Raw genomic sequence first — 25,915 nt, 5'->3', positions numbered from 1 at the left:
TCAGTGTATTGTCATTTGTTCCAGTAGTCTATAGACAGTTACCTTTTCAGGGGTGTTTTCTTGTACACTTAAAAGTGAAAATGAAAGATTACTATCACTTTCATTATTTCCATAATTCGTCATTTTATCTTTTATAATCACGGAACATTTTCAAAATCATCAACAGTACCTTTCAAATTATATCTTGATGATTGAAAATCTATAACAAAAACAAAAATGTTTTTTTCATGGTAAAAGTTTTTATAAAAGTAAATGGGCTGTATTACACATTGGTGTACACAGGTGTGTACATACATACACAATGGTGATTTTGTATTACCTAGATGTAGCTGTTTTAGTTTGTGCAAGTATACTCTATGGTGTTCACACAACAAAATTACCTCCTGATCCATTTCTTAGGCTATATCCCCATCATTAAGTGACAAATGACTAACTGCTTTCTTCCTGTAAGCCTAACGATCTCATCTATATTTGTTGGAAAGGATAAGAAAACTCTTCAAATACTACAGACACCTTCATATTTATGCACATTAAAACCCTTCCAGTATTAGAGCTAGAAAGTGACTGCCCCTTGAGCTCTGGTGGCATCTCCTGGAAATGGGTCATGTTGCAACAGTTTCACAGGGACTATTGTGTGTGTGTGTGTGTGTGTGTGTGTGTGTGTGTGTGTGTGTGTCGGGGGTCCCACCCCAAGGGCACTTTACCACTGATCTACATCCCCAGCTCCCCTTTTCAAATTTTATTTTGAGACAGGGTCTCCCTAAATTGCTAAGGCTGGCCTCAAAGTTGGAATCCTGCCTCAGCCTCCCAAGTTGCTGGGATTACAGGTATGCACCACTGTGCCTGGCTTGTATAAAGACTATTTGTAACAGCAAGCATCTTTCTTTCTCAATTTGTTCTTGTACTGAAGGTGAACCAACACACAAACCATTGTAGAGTTGGAGCCTGGCACAGACAGGTGGATGCTTTGTCTTCATTAAATGAATGAATCTAGAGGACACTGCCTTATAAAGTGCTAGTTTCCAGAGCAGATTAGAAGTCCCTATTCCAGAAGCTGAATATTTCTTAGTCATTCCTGGAATGTTTGCACAGTCACTTGGGAATCTTAATATCCAGAGTCCAGGGGATTAGGAATCTAAAAATAGCTCTTCATTCTTTGGGAAGCTGGAATTTGTGACCCAGTGGCCTAGAAGCTGGATTGTACAATAACTAATTAATATATAAATTGTATAAGCATTGTAAGTAAACAAACTATTTTATGGCCCTCCGAATAAAGCACTGGAGAGCCCTCACCTTTAATAAACTTATGCTTAATTTGGGAAAAATTGGCAATAACACCAAGCACATGAATCTCTAGTAGGAAAAAAAAAAGTATCAATGAAATGTTCAAAGGTCACAGGTATTAAAAAGGATGAGAAAATAGTAAGAATGTTTTCTAAAGTCTAAGCCAGATCATAAGGAAGAGCTCAGGAGAACTGGATTGCTTTACTATGGAATTTCCAGTATCACAAGTATTAGAAATACTCTGCCACTGGAAGTATGTGTTCCTGTGTAGCAAGTAGAAGGCAGACAAGACTAACAAAGCAACTTGAATTGATTTTTCTATTTTCTATAGGGTTTTAATAGTGCCCTAAATCACATCCTAAGTAGCTGAAAATTTAATCTTATAACCTGTCATTTGATCTGTTCTATATTAGTTTCTTAACCTATAAAACAGGCCTATTTGCTATATAATTAGTGGGTTGGGAGAACTATTTCAATTAATACAATTTTAATCTTATTTCTTTTCCCTTGTTTTAGGGAAAGGAAAAAGATCTTACTAGAATATTAAAAAAAAGACAAGTATTGGCAGGAATGTGGGGGAATTAGAAATTATGACACATTGCTGATGGGATGTAAAATAGTGCACCTGCTTTGGAAAAGTTTGTCAGTTCCCCAAAAAGTCAAAGAGAGTTACGATTTCACCCAATAATTCCCAAACTCTTGGTATCACATTCAAGAAAGCTGAAAATGCAGAAATTTCTCCATCAATTGATGAATGCATAAACACAAGTGTGTTAAATCCAAGCAGAATACTAGTCAGCCATAAAAGAATGAGGACGTGATAGTGCTGTTCCATGGAGAAACCTTGAAAGCATTAAGAGAAAGAAGACAAAGCCACATTTTATGATTCCATTTATATGAAATGTTCAGAACGGGTGATATTCATAGAAACAGAAGGTAGATCAGTGATTGCCAGGGACAGAAAGAGAAGAATGGGAACTGACTGCTAATGGGTACAAGGTTTCTTTATGAGCTGGTGAAAATGTTTTAGAATTAGATAGTGGTAATGTTTGTACAATCTTGCAAATATACCAGACTCTTGAACTGTGTACTTTAAAGTATGAATTTTATGATATGTGAACCATATTTCAACTTTTTAAAACATGAGAAAACAAAAGCAAATTACCCGAGGAAGTGAATAACTTACCAAGGCAAACTTTGGGATCCTCTAATCAATCCCCAAAGGATACCTATATGAACTTGTGGAGAATTTACTAGGAGGAACAAAAGCTAAGGAAGAGTGAAAGACTAAATACCTTCACCCTATGATTGGAAACAAGGTTAAGGATATCAACTCTTAACTTTCTATTTAACACTACTGGAGGTTGACGCCATACTGTAAAGCCCCAAACATTATCAAAGGAAGGAAAACTATTTGCAGGCTTAAGGATCTATTGTAGGATTCAAAATCAATGCACACTGAAAAGAAAAAGAAAAAAAGATCTACTAACAAATATAATAAGTCAAACTGATAACAGCTGTAATATACAAAGATCACTTTCAAAATGACAAGAAAACAACCCAAAACAGGGAAGGCATATAATAGCAAATTTAAATACTCCCATCCTCCAAAAGACAAAATATGAAGAGATGTACAAATTTAGTAGTCAGGAAAACAAAATCAGGTAATAGATATTACTTTATACTAAATAGTTTTGCAAAAATCACAAAGCTCTAACACCTAATTATTGGTGGAATGCTGTAATAAGGAGACTCATGTAGTACTAGTAAACTATAAATTATTCTGATGATCTTTTTTGGAAGAGAATCTGGGACTCTTACTAAATTTAAATGCATGTACTATAACCAAACCATTTGATTTCCATAAATCTACCACCCATAATTAAAACTACCAGAAACTATGGACATATTAGGATGTTTCCTGCAGGGTCTCCTAGTAAGGAAAAAATAAGCAGAAACAAAGTGAATGCTCATCAATATGAGAATGTTTGAATAATTTTAGCAAGCACATTTACACTATATAAATACAGCCATTAAAAAAGGATGAATTCGAGGTATTACAGTAGATTTGGACAGATTTCCTTAACCCATTTTGTCCCACCGTCTCCATGTGGAATAACCTATTAAAACTTTAGTATATGATAATATATTTATGTAATATAAAATTACATATTGTATAATTTATATTAACATACAAGGTCTAGTTACAGCTTATCACCTATTTTAAAGCACCTGTGTAATTTCATTGAAATATTCACAGAATTGAAAACTTAGGACCTAAGATGACATTGAGAAAATCCAGAAAATAATCAATGAATATATGTATTGTGTGACTGTATAAATATGGAGAAAACTACTGCCTTATAAATATTGGTTATTTGTGTTGGTTATAGGGGAAGGTACTATGACAAGAGGGGCAGAGCAGAGAACAGAGAGGAGAGGTAAGGAGAAAAAAAGGGGAGGGAGAAATAAATTACTTTGTACACATTTTATTTAAACTTTCTATAATAATTGCCTTTAAAACATCTGTTACCTCTAAGGCAATCATTTCTTTATGTAGTTGAAAATATTACATTTTCTTTAAACAAATAAAACAAGAAAAGTCCCCCCCCCCAAGTGAAGTTTAAATGCCTTGGCTATATCAGCTCTGAAAAATTATGTTCCAGTGGCTGCCATACATTTAGAACATTTAAAAATGTATTTGGTATTAAAGCCTTGTTAAAAATGATTACTTTTTCAGCCACTAGTAAAAAACTTATTTAACTGGACGATGTTATGAAGAGACCAGTCACCAACTCTGAGGTTAACAACTCACAAACATCTTCATTCCCTTTGTTCAGTTATTCTTCTGTTTTCATCACATAAAATTATCCTTAATTTCCTCTTCAAATATAAAGTGAATACTGTAAGTACAGAACAACAAAAGGAAAGATAAACTCCTTGCCCTCCAGTGCCTACAGTTTTTTTGTTTGTTTGCTTGCTTGTTTTTAAGATTTGCTTTCCTGGTACCTTGAATTCAGAATTCAGAGGTACCTGGTACACAATCTGGCATACTATCCAAGTTTCACCTCCTTCACACAGGACAAATGGTAGCAGAAATAGGTGCTCCAATAGGAAAAAGGCTGGAGAGAAAAATAAAAAGGTAAAACCCAGTCTATCCTGTTGCCATTGTCACCAACCAACACACACACATTATAGAATTAGCAAACTTTTACAGAGGAAATAACTTGCTATTTCTTACTGCTTGTGTAACATAGATGAAATCAAGCTGCTTACCAATCCTGAAAATCTGGTTCTCCATGGTTAAAAAAGCAAGCAAACAATTCAAGCCCTAATGGCCTAAACATCAATTTCTACCAAACATTCAAAGAAGATATAATTCCAATCTTACACATTCTGATAACTGAAGTTTATCCTAGGTTAATGTTCAAAAAATCGCATTCACCACATAAGCACATTAAAATGAATCAAATTATATAACTGATGCCCCTCCCTACAAGGCAGCTAATAAAATTCCACATTTTCCAAAGTAAGAGCTCTTGGCAAACTAGAAGCTGGAACTGACTAAATTTGATAAAGAATGCCTATAAAATAAATGCAGTCAATATCATGGTTAAAACATTGAAAGGTTTCCCTTTGAAATCATTAAATCAACAATGCCTCCTACAACCACTATTAAGCCCTAGAAGTCCTAACCAATGCAAATGAACCAGCAGAAGAAATGAGGTAATGACCTAAGAGTAAGAAGCAAAACACCTTGAGTCCCAGCCCTGCCACTTTACCAGGTATGGAACTCCAGGCCAAGTACTCACTATCACAGTTTCTCTGTTACTTTGTCTACATGTAATACAGTGGGAGATAATGTGTACCCCATTCACAGGGTTGTTCTAAGAGTGAAGTTAATATTTTAAAAATGCTTGGAAAGCATTTGATTCTTCAAAGCACTGTAAAAGTGTTTTTTAAATAAATTCACAGATGATGACTGTATACATAGATATCCCAAAGAATCTGGAGAGAAAATGATTGGAATTAAGAGTACAATTCCCCAGACAAAAATTATTATATAAAAATCAATGGTATATCTATACAGCAAGTGACATTTTTAAAAAAAATGTAATAACAGCATAAAAATCATCAAGTACCTGAAAATAAAAATGTAAGATGTGAAAGGCTTCTATAAAGATAATTACAAATGCAATGCAATCTCAGTCAAAATTAGTTAAACTTCAAGGTTATTTTAAGAGGTTTATGGAAATGTAAAGTGCCAAAACAGCCAAGACACTCTCCAAGAAAAATGGCAGACTTACCTACTGGATATCAAATTCAAATTCCAAGACTGATGTATCAATTTTCCATTAACTTATATGAAGACATTTCTGAAAAGCTCATCCACTAGGTTTATCTACACAGCCCTTTCCTTATGTTCTTTACATCTCTGTCCCATTTGCAGAGACCTTTCTTGTTTGCCCTATATACAACAGCACTATTTCCCAAATTCCCAGTAACTCTAATTCCCCCACCTTGTGTTTTTCATAACCATCATTCTACATTATTTTAAGCTATGTATATGTTTTATTATTTTTGTCTTTCTCCCAACTATAAGCTCTTTGCAGCAAGAATGTACGTTTAGCACCATACATAACAGATACATAACTCCAGCATCTGTTACTTTGTCAAATGACTAAACAGGAACAAATCACAAAAAGTCTGATTAGCATATGAAGTACATATAGAAATTAAGAGTGACAGATTATGCAAATTTAACATAAAAAGCTAATTCAGTGTTCTGAAGTTAGGTATTTGTTCACTTAGAGAATCCAGTTAAACTGGAAGTCTATACAATCAGCAGTAGGGCATACTATTCTTTGTATTTTTTTTTTTTTCCTCTCAGTACCATATGATTCCTCCTCCCAGCCTTAAAGGAAAATAAAAAGATGTGGGGATTGTGAACCAAGTGTAGGCCCTTCAATATGTTGCCACTTTGGCTGTATTCCTTCAAAGATCATTTAGCTTTCATCTTTAGCCTTTTACAGAAATGTCAAGATAGTCAACATATTCACACAGATTATTTTCATGAAGTATTAACTATGTTCCAGGAAAAAACAAACCATCTGTGCATTTTACAGAGGCTACAAGAATAGAAAGTACTTGATAAACTACTAGCTTGAATTTAAATGGCTCCAGTTTCATAATCTAATGGTTCTCTTAAAATAGTCAAGATCTTTTTACTTAAGATGCATATTTATATAATGATCTTTCTCCACAACTTAATCATAGATCTACTTATCAAACTCAGTGAATTCACTTTAAAAAAATGAAATTATGTTAAGAAATCATCTTCTTTTAGGAGGCAATTCCAGGAAATGAAATGAAGAAAGGAGAGTTTCCAAATATTGTTTTTTGAAAAGTTCAGCAAACTGAAATTGAGCTAAGGTGAGATGGCATATCATCTCAATGGCTTGCAATATTTGTAAATATCATCATATAACGTGAATACTGCTGTTATAGAAACACGTGCATACAATAAAAGGCAGTAACATTAGTATTTACATTTATTTCACATATGCAGTTTACACACTCATTGAACAAAACTGGAATGCAAACAAATATACAAATACCATTAATAAGCATTATCAAATAAAATAAATGGCACTAGTGTTATAAGCATATTAATGGACCTGGTGAGGAAAAGTGATGGAAGAAGACTGCAGCCCATGACATTTTTCCTTTTTATCAAAAGAAAATGCTCAGTAGCACCATAATGGTAATACTTAAAAGAACACATAAGATGGAACTTTGTAACTGCTATCATTGAGGTTAACCTGCTTTATTTAAGTGAATTATACAAGAAGTTAACAGTACAGGCAGTATTCTGGCCAACTTCTGCTTATGTCAGTTGAACATCTTCCATAAACAAAAGGAAATAAAGCTAACCATACACAGACCTTTTGTACTTGGTACAAGCTCTGCACCAGTGCTTTGTTGTCATCATTGGAAAAGATACATGTGTTAAAAACTGAGGTTATGTGAAGTTATTCACTAAAGCCTGAGTGTGTCTTTGGTAGGCTAATACTTATTCAGCATTGTTATTAATCACATTCATGTTTATCTATTTCCTGTATTTTTCTATATAATCCAAGGTGACTAAAGAGGACAGTATGGAAAACAACACAGTAAAATCCTCAAATAACTAGGTCCTTAAAACCCAGTCTATCCCAAAGGCACCAAGAATCAATGGGGTGCAAGTTGCCCCTTAGTAAAAGGGGACATTTTTGTGATACTTATAACCTAATGGGATTTTATTTTGCAGTCGTGTATTTGTTGTCAGTACACTTAATTACCTACCTTTACATTTTTCTTCTAAAATGGCATCAACAATAAGAGATATAGAGTACCAGGTGTTTCTATTTCAAAGTTGTGCAAAAACTGCCACAATCTTGCTCAAAGTGTCTAAGTATCCAAATGGTTGCAAATGGGCTGCATTAAGCTTTATATATTCACATTGCATATGAAGAAAAAAATGAAATTCAAGCCCAGTTATGAACAGAAATGTTACAAAGAGTATCATATATCCAGAATAACCTGCCAAGTTCTTTTGAACAGTATCCCTTAGTGGTTTCAATAAAATATCACTAACCACTGATCCCTAAGCCTCAAGTTTACTTCATAAGAAAGCTGTAGAACTGCATTAGTATTTTATATTGATTATAAATTAAGCCAAATTTCTATCTAAATACACAGGTATGTGCATCAAGCGATGTTTTGTGACAAGCACACAAAACATGCTTTGCTCTTAAGATTTATTATTCTTATAGTAATGCACTTTTAAAGCCTTCATTTCATAGTTTGGTAATTAAAATTCACATGAAACACAATGCTTTGCTGAACACAGAAAATATTATCTGCATTATGATTATGAAACCTAGATTTTGCTAGTAACTTGCAACTTAAAAGTAGTCACATATAGTTCAACCAGCTCCCAACAAGGTTGTTCAGTGGTAACAGTTTTGCAGCATTTATGGGCCTAAATTTCAGTCTGAATTGCAACTTTTAATTCCATTGTCTGATGTGAGTGGTTGTTATTTGTTTCTTTTAGTGCATCACCAAAATATAAATCAACATTAGGTTTTATTCCATTGTTACCATGTTCTTCAGCAGTCTGATTCAGTTGTGGAACTTCTGAACATGAAGCAGTTTTGGTAAGCAGAGAAATGCTACACTGATGTGGAGAATTCTCCAAGCGGTCATTTTCTACCTCAGGAAGAATGTTAACAGTAGCAAATCGGGCATGATAATCACTGGAACCATGACTACAGGAAGTTTTCATGCTTTCTAGATCAGAACAACTAAATTCAGAAAAATGACTAGAGTGCGAATCTGCTACAGATGGCATACTGTCACTGAGGGATGGAGCCTCAAATTCACTTGAGTTCGTGCTCTGTTGTTCTAACAACTGTGCGTCCATGTCCTCTCTGGTCTCATTTATCTTCATGTTACCCTTTTTTCTCAATTTCCCACTTTTTGATTTTTTTCCTGCAGTTGCTTCTTTGGACCACTTGGTGGCACAGGATTTACCTTCAGGCAAGCCACTGGATGAACCACCTGCATGGCTTCGGGTGCCGCTGCCATCATCCACACTACTGCTTCCACTGTTGTGCCTGAATTTGGATGGTTTTGATTCAATATCTACTTGTACCTCCATACTGTTGCCTTCCCTGAAGCATAAAAGTATCAAATATAAACAATTTTTAGTTTCCTTTTTATATTTACTCAGATAGCAAAGGGGAGGGGTTTTGTATGAAAAATCCAAAGACTATATATAAAAGCTGTCAGAATATATTAATAAAAGACATATTCTACTAAAATAGAACTAGCTGAAATAAGAGGTCTATCTTTATAATGCTTCAATTTTTAAAATAGTAGATATATTGTGCTGTTCTAGGTATTATGCTACTGCCCCCCTTTTAAGAATAACTTTCCTGAAATACAATTTACACATCACAAAATTCACCCACTCACCACCACTGAACTTATCATCCCAAAAAGAAGCCCTGTGCCCATTAGCAGTCAGTTCCCATTCTTCCCTCCTTCTAGCTCCTGGCAGCCTCAAATCTACTTTCTCTCTGTGTGAATTTGCCTTCTCTGGACATCTCACCACTTTCTTTTTCCAGAGAATATAATAGTTTGTCCTTGTTCTTTACTGACTTTTTTGCCCAATGATAAGGATAAATAAATTAATTTTAAATACTTCTGATTTTATAACAAGTTTTTCCTTACTTGTCCAATGGGATGTAGGAATTCAGAATGGATCCTGCCATTGCTTTGGTGCTGGCATTATCACTAACTGTTCCCAAGCTGACTGTACCAGATTCTCCACTTAGACTGTACCGTTCTTTCTGCACATCTGCTTGTACTTCCAACCTTAAAGAGGAGAGTATCGGATAAAAAACAAAAATTGTAATTCAGGACTACTATAATATGTATCATTAAATAATTCAATTGAGAACCATCATGAAAATGTGTGCTGTGGCACACGCCTATAATTCCAGTTACTCCAAAGGCTGTGGCAGGAGGATCGCAAGTTCAAGTCCAGCCTGGGCAACTTAGTGAGACCCTGTCTTAAAATACAAAAAGTAAAAAAGGTTGGGGATGTAGCTCAGTGCCCTGGGGTTCAATCCTTGGTCCAAAAATAACAACAACAAAAAACCTTCATAATGAGAAGCTATTGTATAAACCATTATTTTTTTAGTTTCTTCTTATTTGATTATCCACCTTCTATTGCAGCAGCACACTAAACAGTACCAGATCTCCAAACGGAAAATGAAAAATTAGCTGTATGCCAAGTAAGGTTGTAAGAGAAAAACACAGAAAGGATACAATAGATTTTAACTTAAGTATGCTCCATTATTTTCACTCAGATTGTGGCACTTCTGACATGTTTCAGTATGAAAGTTAGAATACATTATTAACCATTAATCATGACAGATCAGTGGATTAAAAATATCCTATAATGAAGATGATTCTACACATAATACCTGAAATCATTTATCTATTTACTTATTTTTGCAGTGCTGGGGATTGAACCCAGGGTTTCATGCATGCTAGCCTGAGCTTCATCCCCAGCCTGTATCTGACTTTTAAAGTAACAGATAATAACACATACTGCTACATCTTGAGTTTTTGTTCAAATGCAAACTTCCTAAAAAAAAGATAAATATGACTGATTTATTTTTTAATTCATATATTTTATTCTATATTTAAAAAAAAAAAAGCCAGGTGCAGTGACACATGCCTGTAATCCCAGTGGTTCAGGAGGCTGAGGCAGGAGGACTGCAAGTTCAAAGCCAGCCTCAGCAAAAGTTAGGCCCTAAGCAATGCAGAGAGACCCTGTTTCTAAATAAAATATTAAAATAGGATTGGGGATGTGGCTCAATGGTCAAGTGCCCCTGAATTCAATCCCTGGTATCATCAAACAAACAAATAAAAAACTCACAAACAAACAAAGCTAATAAAAAGAAGTAAAGAATACTGAATAGGGTTGGGGATATAGCTCAGTTGGTAGAGTGCTTGCACAAGGCCCTGGGTTCAATCCCCAGCACTGCAAAAAAAAAAAAAAAAAAAGAAGAAGAATACTGAATATGGTTGTTGGTGAGAGGTGACTATTAACACCTTGGGACCCAGGCAGACCACCTGGCCCCAGTTCATGTATCCCTGGATATCCTGACTCCACCTGTTTGTTCCCCAAACCTCAGGCAAAGTCTCATTTCTGAACATCCAGTTGTTGTTACCCCCAGAAGAAAGGTGTAAGCTAAGCCTACACCTTTTCTCCAGTGTATAATTCAGCAATTCCAGACTTAATTTGTAATATAACATCTGACCAGTGCACTGAAAAATTGGCTGAATGCTATTTCTTATATTTAATTTTATACTCACATCATGGTTATATTGTGATAGAAAATTCAAATACAGCAAAAATCCCTTTTCTGTGTACAACTTATATTTAACGTCACTCTTAGGAGAATCACTATGCTGTGTTCAAATTTCTCCTCATATACTTAATGGCTCGTACTTAACAAAAGGCAGAAACAAATCAAAACAGTTATTTCTTACCGGTTAAAACAGTTGACCATGGCACTTCCTGACAGACTTCCGGTTATACTAGCTCCAGCTAGTGCCATGGTGCTAGCTGTTTCACTCAGGTTGTCTCGAATGGCTCCAATTCGATCCATGTGGCTTCCACTTGCACTCAAACTGCCAGTCAGACCACCGACACTTCCCTCCCCTATGCTAGGGTTGTGTCTTGCTTCTGCCACTGATGTTGTGTCTAAATGCAAATAATTTAAATAAATATGATTATTAATTTTCCCCTTCTTGACTTTCTCCATGATTTCAAATTACATGAAGTTTAAAACAATACACAGGAATAGAAAAGATGTCTCCAGTCATGGACATGTAATCATGGGGTAAGAATAAAGGGAAACATCACAGAAAGTATAGCTGGCTCAGGGACTAGCCCTCATTTTTAAATGGTCACTAATTTTTTCAAGAAATGCAAAAGATTTAGAAATTCTACAATGAACTAATTATTAACAAAATTAGCTGACTTTGGAGTAAAATGATGGGAAATTTTTCATTAAGGCCGACATCTGGAGAGTTTAAAGAATGGGTCAAAAGTTGATTTCTATTTATAGGTCACAGTTCTAATTGCAAGCTACTATCAGATCTGATAACAAAATATTCTAATCTCACAGCACTTTTACAAGTTTTTTATCCAAGAGTTCACTTATTCAGAGGATCTGAGTTCTTATAACACATCTAATCGTATGGAGATGAAAGTTATGAGAAAAAGAGGTAAAGGAAGTGAGAGTGATTGAGAAGTGCCTGTCTATACAAGCCTGGGCACCATTTTATATAATGTGATGAGAAGATCTCTTTGATATGGGAACACTCATAGAGACTCAAAATAAGTGAAGTGACTCATGAAATTATCTACAGGAGGAGTAACACAGGCAGAGGGAACTATAAGTTTAAAGGCCAGAAGCAGGAGCACGCCTGGAACCCTCGAAAGTCAAGGATAGATTAAATGAAACAGGAGAGTGACAAGAGATGAGTTCAGAAACAAAGTCAGGGCAGATCATATGGGGTCGTATGGGCCAAGATAAGGGCTCCCTCACCCCAACAGAGTTAGAAGTTAGTGGGCAAGTTTTGAGCATAACAAAGGAATGATATGAGTCATGACCATGGCTGCACTGTGGGATAGTGAGGGGAAGCTGAGAAGCTGACCACAGAGAAAGACAGGTTAACAGCTTGAACTAATGCAACAGCAGAGTAACAAGTGGTTAGATTATTGCTAAACACTGAAAGAAACATCCTAATTTGCTGATAAATCAGATGTAAAGTAGGAAGGGGTTAAGAGGGAATCATCATAAGTAAATGTTTTTGAACCAAGCAACAGGAAGAATAGAGAAGCTACTTAATGTGATGAGGATGACAGAAGGAAGAACTGGTTTTCAAAGCAAAGAGTTTGGTTATAGACGAATGGAGCTTGAAATTCTTGCTTAACATCCAAGTGCAGAGTAAAGAAGAGAGTTAGATAAACAAGTCTGAAGTTCAGGGGAGAGTTCTAGCCTAGGATTTTTCCAATAATTTAATAGATGACATTACCTAGGGAGTGAGCATAGATAAATAAGCTAAGTCTTAGAACTGGGCCCTAAGAAACTCAAACATTTAGAGGTTAGGAGAGGAAAATGAACCACCAGAGATGATGGATAAGGAGGCACTGGACATTATTTTTCACCTATTTGCCTAATTATTTCCCTAAGACAAATTTATATAACAAAAATAGCTGGAATATAGAACATATGCTTTAAAAAATTCATTAATTTATATTCCTATTGATAGTCTACAGGCCTTTTTATTCATCTTGCCACTAACTATAATTCATATTTCTTTGAATAACACTGGGCTAAAGATATTTTTGACATACTGACATCTTTTAACTGCATTTCTCTTCATATCCTTTTCTTAATGATTAGTAGTGTATTAGGCAAAACATAAGATGAAAAGTTAAGATTTTTAAGGCATTATATTCCTGCTAGAAGTTAGGCATCCAGAACTATGCCACCTTCTTCCATCCATACCCATTTCACAAATGTACTTCTGGATGAACCCTATTAGGCTTCATACAAGGAAGACAAATCTGACTTGCATGTTATCTATGGCTCCCCCTACTTAAAACTATTAATAAGCACATTTTCTTCCTTTGTTTCAAGGACTTACCTACAGCTGTGTTAGTTCCACCAACATTTATATCATTTTCATCATCAAATTCAATCCTGACTCCTTTTCCATTGCCTGTTGAGACTCCACAACCTCCACTTCGGCAGAGAGAAATTGGAACAACGCCATAGACATAAGCTAACATAATGGGAACACCAATACCTAAAGAAGAATTAAATTAGACATCAGAAACCAAAAAGAAATCATGTAAGCATGAGGTTTAGAGAAAATCTTTTCAAGAGAAAGTTCACAGGAGAAAAATGCTAGGATTCTGAAGGTTTGGGTGGAACACTTGCCAAACATGGATTTAACCAGCTCTTAAAGGATACAAGCAAATTCAAAGCTACCATTCTTTCAGGTGACACATAAGAACCAAGTCTCTGATCTGTATTGTGTGAAAGGGGCTACCAGTCACTAATACTTCATCAACTACCCTGAGTCTATAATACTTTTATAACTAGTACAGTTACTGAATGAGAGACTTTCTGTTGGCTCAACTTAAATAGTCTTTAAAGATGAATTTAAAAAGTACCCCTCCTATCTTTAACTATAATACTTTGTTTTAAAATCCCTTTCATAAAACTACACAAAGTATTAGGTAGATAGTATTTTAAAGGATTTTCTTACCTACAGTCACAGCAGCTACTACTGGAGATACGATTACAGACAATGTTACACCACCTGCTATGGCTAGATTCCGTTTGTGCTTTGAAACATCCTTGCCTTCGTAACGATTGTGAATCTTGAATTAAAAATAAAAATGGGGTTGGAGAATTAAAGAGAAAAACACATTATGTGTGTGTGTGTGTGTGTGTGTGTATGTATATATGTATATATATAACACACACATATTTATATATACATATACATATTTATGTATATGTATACACATATATTTATGTTTATATACATATCTATACATATATACATATACATATATATCCTAATTCAAGGTAAAGCTATTGTTCTTAAGCCATATGCTCACAAATAATTTACTCTGTATTAATAATGTGCTAAAATAAGAAGAAAGTGATTTGATAGATTTTGTGTTTATTTTTAAAAGTCTTGAGTAAAAAGTAGCCTTTACAGTTTTATTCAAGAGTGGCAAAATAATATATTAAGGAAAGAAAAAATTAAGAATATTATTTCCATCATGGTTGAGTTGGATTTAACTAAAAAATATTTCTAGGAAATTTAGTATTCCAAATATTTCTTTCTAAATAAGATTCCCTAAGTGGTAAAAATCAGTCCCTAGGGGAGAATTTCTACTCTTTTTTAAAAAGTTGACCTTAAAATATAGTTCATTATTAAATATCACTAAGAATTATGTTATTCTCAGATCCCTTTTTAAAAGAAGAAAAGTATCAACAGATGACTAAAAATCGCGCACTCATTCACAAAGTAGGAGTAGAGTCAGGTGTGATGGTGCAGGCCTGTAATCCCAGCAGCTTGGGAGACTGAAGCAGGAGGATCGCAAGTTCAAAATCAGTCCTCAACAACAGCAAGACCCTAAGCAACTCAGTGAGACCCAGTCTCTAAATAAAATACAAAAAAGGGCTGGAGATATGGCTCAGTGGTCTGAATTCAATCCCTGGTACCCCCCTACCCCAAGACAAGTAGGAGTTGTGTTAAAGGAGAATAAATAATGGCAACCAGCAGACGGGAGTTGGATCTACTTATTAGCATCTTTGTATGGTATCAGTGTTAATAAACAGAACTTAATAATTACCAGGAAAAGTGGTTTGTGAGGTATTATATAAACTTAGGGCAATAGCTCAATATCTTTGTTCTTAGGGTTTGTAAGAGCTAAAGATAAAGCACATTTCCCTACACTGTTTCAAGACATGTTCAAAACAGTCTCAAAAGTAAACAGGTGGTCTCTAACATGAAATACTTAGCCTATAAACAATATTATAGATAAGGTGTAACAACTTGTGGTTATCTGGAAGACTATGAAGCATAATGAATCTTGTGAGACAGATTTAACACTGAAAAGACTAGGAAGGAGAGGTCAGGGAAACATGTGTGAGACCAGGATCATTTCTACTTCCTAGGGAGAATCCCATTTCCCAGAACTGATGCTATGTTCCTGGGGAATGAACCTCAGCACCTCTCTATAGAGGCCACAAGATGGCAGACCTTCCTAAGGTCCTTTTCATTATCCTTCAGTATGGCAGTTAATTTTTGCTCCTCTCTACTCTGATTCCTGGGAAACTTAGCACTGAAGTAGAGCAAAGTCAAAGCTACAAAAGGATAGAGTAGAGTTGCAAAGGCAGATTGCAAAGAGAAAAGAGTCTTCAAGAAAATTCTGTATCCTGAAGCAATAATGTTCAATTACAGTACTCATATCATCCCACTATTTCTGAATCAAATTCATTTTTTCTGGTTGCAAATTTTTTGCCACACATTCTATTTATATATATATATATATATATATATATATATATATATATATATATATATATATGTATGTATAAAATGAAGGCCCAGCTTTTGGGCACTTTATCAACTTAACAGGTTTTCAGGTTTTCTTGGGCTGGTTTGGATCTCTAAACACCACAGAACATTACTATCATGAAAAACTAATTCATTAAGTTGCAACCCTTTCAGTACATGTTTGAGAACAAGAATCTTATAACAGCACCCAAGACTTGAAAAATACAGTAAATATTCCCCCCTCTATAAACTATTTGTAGGTATGTGCAGTGTTAGCAGTCTCTCTTTCCATTCTTCTAAATATCTAAAAAAAGTTTTATTTTCAGAAAAATCTTGCTTTGAATACCACATGAAGAATTATTATACTCAGGTTCTATTCTGGGGAAATTTTTAAGTTTAGGTTTATCTACTTGAGCCCTTCTGGAATAAACATCTGGCTTGTAAACATCTGTCATCAGTCCCAAAACTAAAATTTTGTTTTGTTTTTGGGGTGGTGGTCATCTAACCCAGGTCCTTCTGCATGCTAGGCAAAGCACTCTACCACTGAGCATATATATACCCTCAGTCCCCAAAACTAACTTGGTCCCAGAAATGAGAAGCATAATGAAGGAGATAGTTTTTGACTCAACATAAGAATTCTCTAACAATTAATAGCCATTTGACAACAGAATGGGCTGGTGGTTTCCTTATCACTGAAGAGCCTAAATGGCTATAGTGAAACTTCCCAGAAATCTTACATAAAGAATTAATCTGGATTCAAATCCCAGGTCTATTTCTTTCTGTGCAACTAATGATAAACTACATGAACTCTTAAAAATCTCAATATTCTATCACATAAGAGACTAAAATATTAAGGTTATTACAGAGTTAGAATGAGTTAAAGTACATAAAACATCTTTCACACAGACTCAACAACTGTTTGTTTCCTTTTTTAAAATTACTATCCTTACCCTATGTACATGTATGATTACTCGAATAGTATGAATCTACATTGTGTACAACCATAGAAACGAAATGATGTACCCCATTTGTGTACAATAAATCAAAATGCAGTCTGCAAAAAATTAAAAGCTAAATAAAAAAATTACTATCCTTTTAAAGGAAATGTGTACATATATATATATACAATGGAATATTAGACATAAAAAAGAATAAAATTATGGCATTTTCTGGTAAATGGATGGAACTGGAGACTATCAAACTAAGTGAAAAAACCTAGACTAAAAAAGTCAAAGGGTGAATGTTTCTTCTGATATGAGAAGCTAAAATAAAGAAAGATCAGTGGACTAGATCAGTGGACTAAATGAAGGGGACTGAAGGGAAGGTAGGAAGGATAGGATAAGGAAAGAACAATGGAATGAATCTGACCTAAATTTCCTATGTACATATATGAATATACCACAGTGAATATCACCATCATGTATATCCACAAAACACTAATTTTTAAAAATCTATAACAGCAAAAAGATCAGTAAAGTATAGAGAAAGGAACAAGGGGAGGGATGAAGGGAAAAGGGGAAGTACTGGGGACTAAATTAGAGCAACTAATAATCCATGTTTTCATAATTATGTCAAAATGAATCCTAAAGTTATGTATAACTAAAAAGAACCAATAAAAAGAAAAAATGTACATTGCTATCTTTTGTTTTGCCTGGGAACAGGGTTGAGATTAGATAATTTCTATAGTTATTTTTCAAGTCTGAGGTTCTATTAATTAAAGACAGCAGCAGACTTCTTAGCATTTCATAAATTATCCCATTAATTCTTCAAAAAAGAATTATTTGCTTAACTAATGAGGCATAACTCAATAATCACAGGCCAGTGGTAGTAATTAATAGTGTGTTTAGACTTCCACAAGATCATTATAATCTACAGAACAATGTATTTATTAATAGCAGTAATACACGGGGAGAAACTTTGAACTGAAATAGAAAAGAGTAAACAACTGGCTAATTATCCTTTGCCTGACAGCATTCATTATTTAGCTATTACTTTTATTAAAAAATCTCATAGACTTGATTTTATAAGGACACACTCATAAGAAAAATATCAGCTATGTACCCTTAAATACTTTATACTCAAAGTTAGTTTTACAATGTAAATGTATTAGTTTTCAGAATCAGAGAATTTTAAAGCAAGACTGCTTTTTATGCATATGTATTATCTTGACAAACACTGAAACTATTATTTTTTGAAAAACAGTAACTGTTTTACAAAGAAGAAACTAAAAACAACCTTTATCTTAAAAAAAAAAAAAAAAAAAAAAAAAGCAAAACAAATTTGTCAATACTAAAGATCCACCTAAAGATTTAGAATAACCTAACACAGTAAGGAGGAAGGGTGCATTTACCTTACGGCCCACATATACAGGAATTCCAATAATCATTGCTGGGATAGCAATACCAGCTATTAAAGCAATTCCTACAGGAGCACCAACAAGGGTTCCCAGCTGCCACAAGATTTTCTTCTTTCTACTCCAGGGTTTTTTCCCCCAAAAAGTACATCCTGATGGACTAGTGGGAAAAATTACAATGTAAATAACTACCGCAAAATATCACAACAAATTACTATTAACACATAAAAGCAATGACTACATCAGAAAACTTCTCATACTTATTTTCCCCCTTTCTTTTTCTTATCTCAGTTCATTTAAAAGCAAAAAAAAAAAAAAAAAAAATTTAAGGTAAGATTCACTATAAAATATATTAGTAGGATATTGAAAACAAAAAAATAAAAGAAAGTTCCACTTCCTATTTTGGACTACTTATTAATTCCAAACAGCTATCATAAACTGGGCATGGTGGCACATGCTCATAATTCACACTATTCAGGGAGCTGAGATAGGAGGGTCGCTTGAGCTCAGGAATTCTTGACTAGCCTGGACAAAATAGTGAGATTCCCCACCAGCCTGTTTCAAAACAAACAAACAAACCCATAAATAACTAGCATAATATTTGGTACCTTTTAAATTTATGGACCTAGAAGAAACCCACCCCTTAAATATCTTAAAAATTTCATGTTTAAAAATGTTTAGGATGTTTTCCAAAACATTTTTGTCTTATAATGTAAATCATATATACAAACAGATTCCTCTAAAAGCTTACCTTAGATAATGTAAATCAGAGATTTCTTTCATACACAACCAACAAAACTCACAACCACAGACAGCACACGTCATATGATTGCAGCTCCCATCATTCATCTTTATTATATAAGCAGCACAACGTGGACATGGCTTTATATCATCAGCTATTAGGAACACAGAGATACCTGTTAAGTATATAAAACTGGTCTAAAAATAATTTCTAGTACATTATCAATTGTAGGTCTGCCAAACAAAAACAAAAACAAAAACAAAAAACTCAGCATGTACAGTTTGTTAACTGATGGCTTAATGCTATCTGCAAAGCATTCTTTTTTCCCTTTTGAGAGGGAATAAAACTTTCATTAAAATTTCAAGTTGTAAACATTTTTCAAACATAGTAGTAAAACAATAAGAACAAAAAAAAACTGAGAATAAAAAGAGAAAGGAGAATCAAGGACAGCAATAGACAAACTGCAAACTACACTATGTAGTTTGTCTTGTCTAGATACCATAGCTGTCTTCTGAGTGGCACTTCTTGTTCTAGAACTTTTTAAAACATCTCCATTTAATTCAAATGTAGAGAGTCTGCATGCTATGCCTGTAGTGAATAAATGCTAATAGGAAGTGACAACTGGGTATTAATTTGAAGGCACTATATCCAAAGTTCACTTATAATAACATCAACTTCAAATACTATAAAAATAAAAATATGGATATCTTTAGAAAAGCAGGGTTTTCCCTTGTACTACATATAACAGAGAGATGGATCATGCAAAGAATCAGTAACCAAAATAAAAGGGAAGAGGTAAGAGATAAAGTTTATATGGTTATAAACACTATAAACATGGGAAAGTATCAGTACAAAAGAAACCAATGCTAATCATGCTCATAACTTTTTTAAGTTGTCTCTGTCCTTTTTACTCATTTATTCCTTCACTTATTCAAATGTTGATGTATGCTCCTTGTATAGGAATATGATTACAATTTATAATGGTAGCAAGTTAAAATCAAGTGGTATACAACTTCAGGAACCAATGACAGAATAAGAGTAATCTTAAATGATACTACTATTTTGACCTCTTGCAGCTATTAAATAGCAACCTAAGATTATTTTACTGTTACTATTAGCCAACTACATTTTCTAAATATGTATAACATATATACATATTAAATATATGTAAATGTGCACAGTTTAGAAAAAATATTTACTTATAGGGATAACCACTGAATTTAAGTATTTGTTCCAATTTCTTACATTTTAAATATTAAGCTATATTCAATTTTCCTTTCTACAAATTTTATGGTCAAATTTTACCTGTGCGTTATCAGAGAATTCAAGGTTCCTTAGGGCTTCTTGTAGGGCAAAACTGTTTTTTAACTTAAGAACTGGTCAATGTTCATAATTAGTGTTTTAATGATTCAAGCAATTTTGAGCAAACTGATAACTCTATGCAGCCAGACCAAGGCAACTGATAATTACTAGAATATAAAAATTAAAAATATCCATAAGTCATGATTTAAATGATCCAAAGAACAAAAAGCCTACATTAAGAATTTATAAACACTGGGCCATAAAAGAAAAAAGTTGGCTTTTATACCTGATTCAACATTTAGTATATCAAAGAAAAGAAAGGCTAATCTTATCTCCTTAAGCAGTATATTAATTTATAGGCTTCCTCATACCACAGAATACTCAATAGTAGATATCTCAATTAGAGGTGGGAATAAAGAGACTCAAATTTTGGCTGCAATTCATGCAATCTTTGGAACAAACTGAAAGATATCAAAGGTAACAGCCCTTTATTCTTACAGTTCCAAAACAACAAAAAACAGGCTTTTAATATGCTAAAGTTAGAGAATTAACATCATAAAGTTATGTGTTCTTATTATATCTGTACCAACATTTTCATTTTCTATGTATGTATTTATTAAAAGCTGTTTTGTCTGCTTTCTTTCCTCAAACCAAAAAATTAGAAAAAGAATTTACTGTTTACATTAAATAATGATATATGTCTTTCAAAACAGTCTCACAACACAAAAATCCTAAATGAAATTGTTTTACTGATTAGATGGGTCAAGTGAGTTTCCATTCCTCAAGCATTAAGCTACAGTTGAATATTAGAAAACGTTTCCCATATCTTTTTGTTTTATATTTTCTATTGTAGATGGAAAAAATACCTTGTATTATTTATTTATTTATTTTTATATGGTGCTGAGGATCAAACCCAGGGCCTCACACATATTAGGCAAGTGCTCTACCACTGAGCCACAACCCCAGCCCCTCCCATACCTTTTTAAAGAGTTTGGCAAGACTTTCATTTTTTTGACCACTATATTTATATTTACTATTATAATATAGGTCACTGTCCTATTAAGAAAAAACATTACAGAACACTGTGTTCTCAAATATTATCAGAAATTCTCTCTAGAATGGTAGTAGTATGTGATAGAGGTGGGAGTGGGAGCTAATTAAATATTATATTTTTATAAAGAGGAAAGTAAAATAGCAAAAATAAAAATTTAGTAGTTCATTGAAAATACAACTCCAAGCATATAAACCCCCAATAGCTATAAGGAAAAGTCTCAGACTTTTCATGACCAACTTCATCTCTCACAGTTTAAGGACAAATATAAACATTATAAATTATTGAACGAACCTTATGATTAAGTACATATTTATCTTCAGTGATTGATTGGAAATAACCAACTCATTATTATAACAATCGCAAATTTTTCACTGTATCATGATAGTGAAACAAAGAATACCATGATATCTAGGATAACAGTAATTAATAAAACTAGCTTAGATAGTAATTCCCTTTCCTTTTTCTCTTTCCACAGGTCGATGAGAAGCCAAGTTGGGTTTTTTTTTTTTTTTAATAGATTACATCAAAAGAAATAATCACAAACCCATTTTTTGAGAGCTCTGATTTTTAAAGTATTGTAGGATATGAAAAAATGCATGTATTTAATTTTTCAGAACTATGAGATAATTTTAAATGAACGTGGAATAAATTTCCAATGAAGTTTATTTTTTTAAATGATCATATCGAGAGGCAATATTTACTCCAACAATGCTACTATTGGCTCAAATCATTTGGGAAGTTTTTCTTTTAGAACTGCCTTCACAGCTATTTTATATACTTCACATATATTAAAAAAATCTTTCTCATTATCAGAATCACATTTTTCTTTGGACAAACCTAAACCAGCATATATGATTCAACTCTGTATGATATCATTATATTAGTCTTAGCTCTGAAGGAACTTTTGATTATTCCTAGATATCATATTGTCAAATCAAACTGATATTAAATTGGCAAAATCTAAAAAGTTTATGCCAGTAAGACATTCTGAGATAGCACTGCTGAAATAACCTCTCTTCTGATTACTCTGAGGAAGACCAATACTTGTTTGTATAACTAATTCATAATTTTTAAAAAATATAATGAAAGTCATCTGCACACTATTTTTTATGTAATGATGGCCCAAATCTTTAGAAGGTGACTATGGTTTCTGTTTCCCTATCTCATATACTCAAAGTCAGGGAATGTTTCAACACTGTAAACTTTAACAGATGAGGTAACTTGCTCAAGGTCAAAGAGAAAGGAGAATATGAGATTTGAATCCAGGTAGTCTGATTCTAGACTCCATTCACTCTTTTTCTACAATGTTAGTTGTCTTGTGACAAATAAATAAATATTCAATCCTGCTTAGAGGAGAGGGATATTATTTCCAAGTGAACAGGACAATGGCAACTACTTTCTCTTTAGGGGAGAGTTTAAGGTATATTCAGGCCCCAATTGTTTCTGGACCCAATTTGTAGGTATCTATAAATTATTACTAATGACTTTGAGTCCCACCCTAAATCTTTAGGAAACAAGTCAGTAAGAAAATAAGAATGAAAATCCATGTATGTTAAATAAAGTGTTAAATGTTCAATGTTCCATTTTAAAGTTTAAATGAAACCTTTTTTTCTAGTAGCAAAAGTACACAGCAATCTTGATAGACTACTGGTAGGAATATACCTTGTTTTCTTAATAAATTTCTGTATTTTCCATGTTTTTCCTCTATTACAACTAATTAGAAAAATATTTTTCTAAAAAGGATTGAAATTCCAATAAGCAATGAAAGTTTTGTCAATATGAAATATTAAAATTTTTGAATATTTACTCCAAGAACATTAAGATCATCAGGGTTTTTTCGTTGTTGTTAATGTTGTTTAAATTTCTGAGATTTATGAGACATACATTGCTCACGTGAAGATCCTCAGGTAGCTTTAAAATTCCTGGCCAAAGACACCTTAATATTCTTAATATCCTCACTAGGAATGATTTTTGTATCTTTATTCCTGAGACTGGAAGAGACATCTGTTAACTTAAAATGCATTTCAAAAAATATTTAAACAGAACGGATTCTAAGAAAAAACACTTTTAAATCTTTAATCTTGTGATATTTACACAATTAAAAACAATCTAAAGGTGACATGTTCAAAACTGTTATTTTTTTGGAAATACAAAATAATCATGAGACTTGCTTTTTTTTTTTTTAACAATAAAATCTTTTTTATCTCAGAATCATTTTCTTCCATTGGAAAGAAGGAGTGCTTTTGGGACAGAAATGAACTTAAAACCTAAAACACTTAAAAAGTGAAGGGAGAATAAGTTTAACAGTTAAATAATTATTTTTCATTAAAATAAGTGTTCTGTATGTGTCAAATATCTTATTAAATCAAACATAAATACCTGCTGCTCCAGACTCTTGACTGTAACTAATGGATGAAGAACGAATAGTTCTCAGACGTAAACTCTGGGCTCTCTCCTGTCTAGCAGCATCACAGGTCTGGTTGGGATGCCAAATCTGTTTACAGTGGTAGCAAAATTCTGTTCCACAGCCTTCTCGTCCACAAGTTAATTTTGGACAGCTGGCACATCCAAATGCTATCACAGCATAACTTGAAAAAATAAGAAAGACAATTTAAAATATGACACAAAACAAAAACTATCCAACTAAAATGTTATTCCTGAAAAACATTTCCTATTTAAGCATTAACAAACAGCCATAACTCTAACATTATCTCACCAATATAAAAATGAAAGAAAAAGGTTGAATAGGTCACAAATGAAGATATACAGTTTAAAAACATTTTAAAGTTTAATTTTTAAATTTTAAACTTTTAACTGTTATGTAGAATATCAAGCTATATTTAGCCTAAATCCCAATTCTATAAAATTTGTATTAAATCAGTATTGTACATTCACAAAACAGACTTAGAAATTCATCAAAATATTTGACAGTGGTTCCTGGTATTGAGGTTTTAATTTTCTTATTTATATATTTCTGATTTTCTACAATTACTTGTTACTTTTAAAATCAGAAAAGTTAAAAGAAAATGATTATTTTAAAATGTAGTGAGTATGAAAGAACTATACCTGTTAGTGGTATTCTGTGCCAATTTATAAATTGTTATCTTGTAATTTACGCATAAAGTCTCACATTTTTCTTTCTACACTATGGTAAAAAATCAGTTGTTGGTACCAATCCCCTTCCAAAAAGTACACACACCAGAATTTCTCAATGAAGTAGTTTGTGTTTTGCTTCAGAGAAAAGGAAAAACTGAGAACAGTAAGTAGATTTGTGTATAGCACTAACACCTATTCCCTGAGTAAATATGTTTGGCACTTTAAAATCTTTTGACTTAAATTCTGGGCATTTATCCCAGAATAATGATTTTGTATGTGAATTATCCATAGTAGCTGTATTCATAGTAGTTAAAAACTAGAGAGTTCAGATGTCCTTCAACAAGTAAATGGTGCATACATGTACACCATGGACCACTACTTAATAATAGAGAAATTGACAGATATAGATAACAACTTAGATGATCTTTGGGGAACTATGCTGACTGAAAAGAGTCAATTTTTAAAGTTACAAACCATATGCTTCTATTTATACATTTTTGAAATGACAAAATTTTAGAAATGGAAAATTGATTACTGACTGCCAGGGAAAACGGAGAAAGTGGGAGGGAGGTGGATGTTATTATGAAAGAGCAATGAGGGATCCTTGTGGTGGAACTGCAGTACACTTTGTGGTGACAGATGCACAAATCTACACGTGTATATAATTAAATACACATACACACAAATAAATCTAAGTAAAATTGGGGAAACTGAGTAAAATGAGATAAATCTTCCAATAAAATCTTCCAATAAAAAGACTGTACACTTAATTTTCTATTAATTATGAATCTATAGTATCTATGATGTAAAGTAAAACTTTTATATAAAAATAATAAATTGAATGGAAAAAAAATGGCATTTTTTTTTTTTCTAACCCTCTTGTCTAACCTACTTTTTAAGAAAGGAAGAAGGGAGGGAAGAGAGACAGAATGGGGAGATCTATGTTAATGCAGGGGACAAAGCCAAAATCAACTATTTTTTTTAAGTCAGTCACAAGTTACAAAGCCAGAAGAGAGAAGTAGGCTAGCTGGTACAAATTTAACTTCTAGTACTTATTACCTGTGTAATTTTAATGTCTTATGTTAGGAATATATAATCAAATTGGTTCACTCAACAATTTTTTGTAGAGTACAAGGTTAACCTGTAGTTACAAAGAAAAAATACTTTTTTTCTCCCTTGAGAGGCTGGTTCACAGACATTTAAATTAATTCCATTCTAACATAGTAAATGTTTTGTATATTCAAAGCTCTCCAGCAAAGAAAGAAGTACTCACATAAGATGACAAAGATAACATAGCTGCTAGCAGAGTTTTAGTCAACTGAAACAGGTAATGATAGAAACTACAAAACACATTTTTTTTTTTTTTGCT

General features: G+C 33.3%; 1 protein-coding gene across 4 annotated transcripts in view; it reads right to left on the bottom strand.

Moving 5' to 3' along the window:
- Nucleotides 1-6,813: 6,813 nt before the first annotated feature.
- Nucleotides 6,814-25,915, bottom strand: part of Rnf19a (ring finger protein 19A, RBR E3 ubiquitin protein ligase) — a 51,745-nt gene continuing 32,643 nt past the window's right edge. For 3 of the 4 annotated variants that reach the window (XM_047548542.1, XM_047548525.1, XM_047548535.1), the window contains 8 exons: nt 23,830-24,038; nt 19,104-19,269; nt 18,350-18,512; nt 14,191-14,305; nt 13,564-13,725; nt 11,395-11,608; nt 9,562-9,705; nt 6,814-8,999 (listed from right to left, as the gene is read on the bottom strand). In XM_047548542.1, the coding sequence (XP_047404498.1) occupies nt 8,309-8,999; nt 9,562-9,705; nt 11,395-11,608; nt 13,564-13,725; nt 14,191-14,305; nt 18,350-18,512; nt 19,104-19,269; nt 23,830-24,038 (1,864 nt within the window). In that variant the 3' untranslated portion in view covers nt 6,814-8,308. The remainder of the gene's footprint in view (nt 9,000-9,561; nt 9,706-11,394; nt 11,609-13,563; nt 13,726-14,190; nt 14,306-18,349; nt 18,513-19,103; nt 19,270-23,829; nt 24,039-25,915) is intronic. The other variant, XM_047548547.1, reaches the window with a different exon arrangement.

This window comes from Sciurus carolinensis, chromosome 1, assembly GCF_902686445.1.
Source record: "Sciurus carolinensis chromosome 1, mSciCar1.2, whole genome shotgun sequence".
Classification (NCBI taxonomy): domain Eukaryota; kingdom Metazoa; phylum Chordata; class Mammalia; order Rodentia; family Sciuridae; genus Sciurus; species Sciurus carolinensis.
This window is presented reverse-complemented; position numbering and strand designations above follow the sequence as displayed.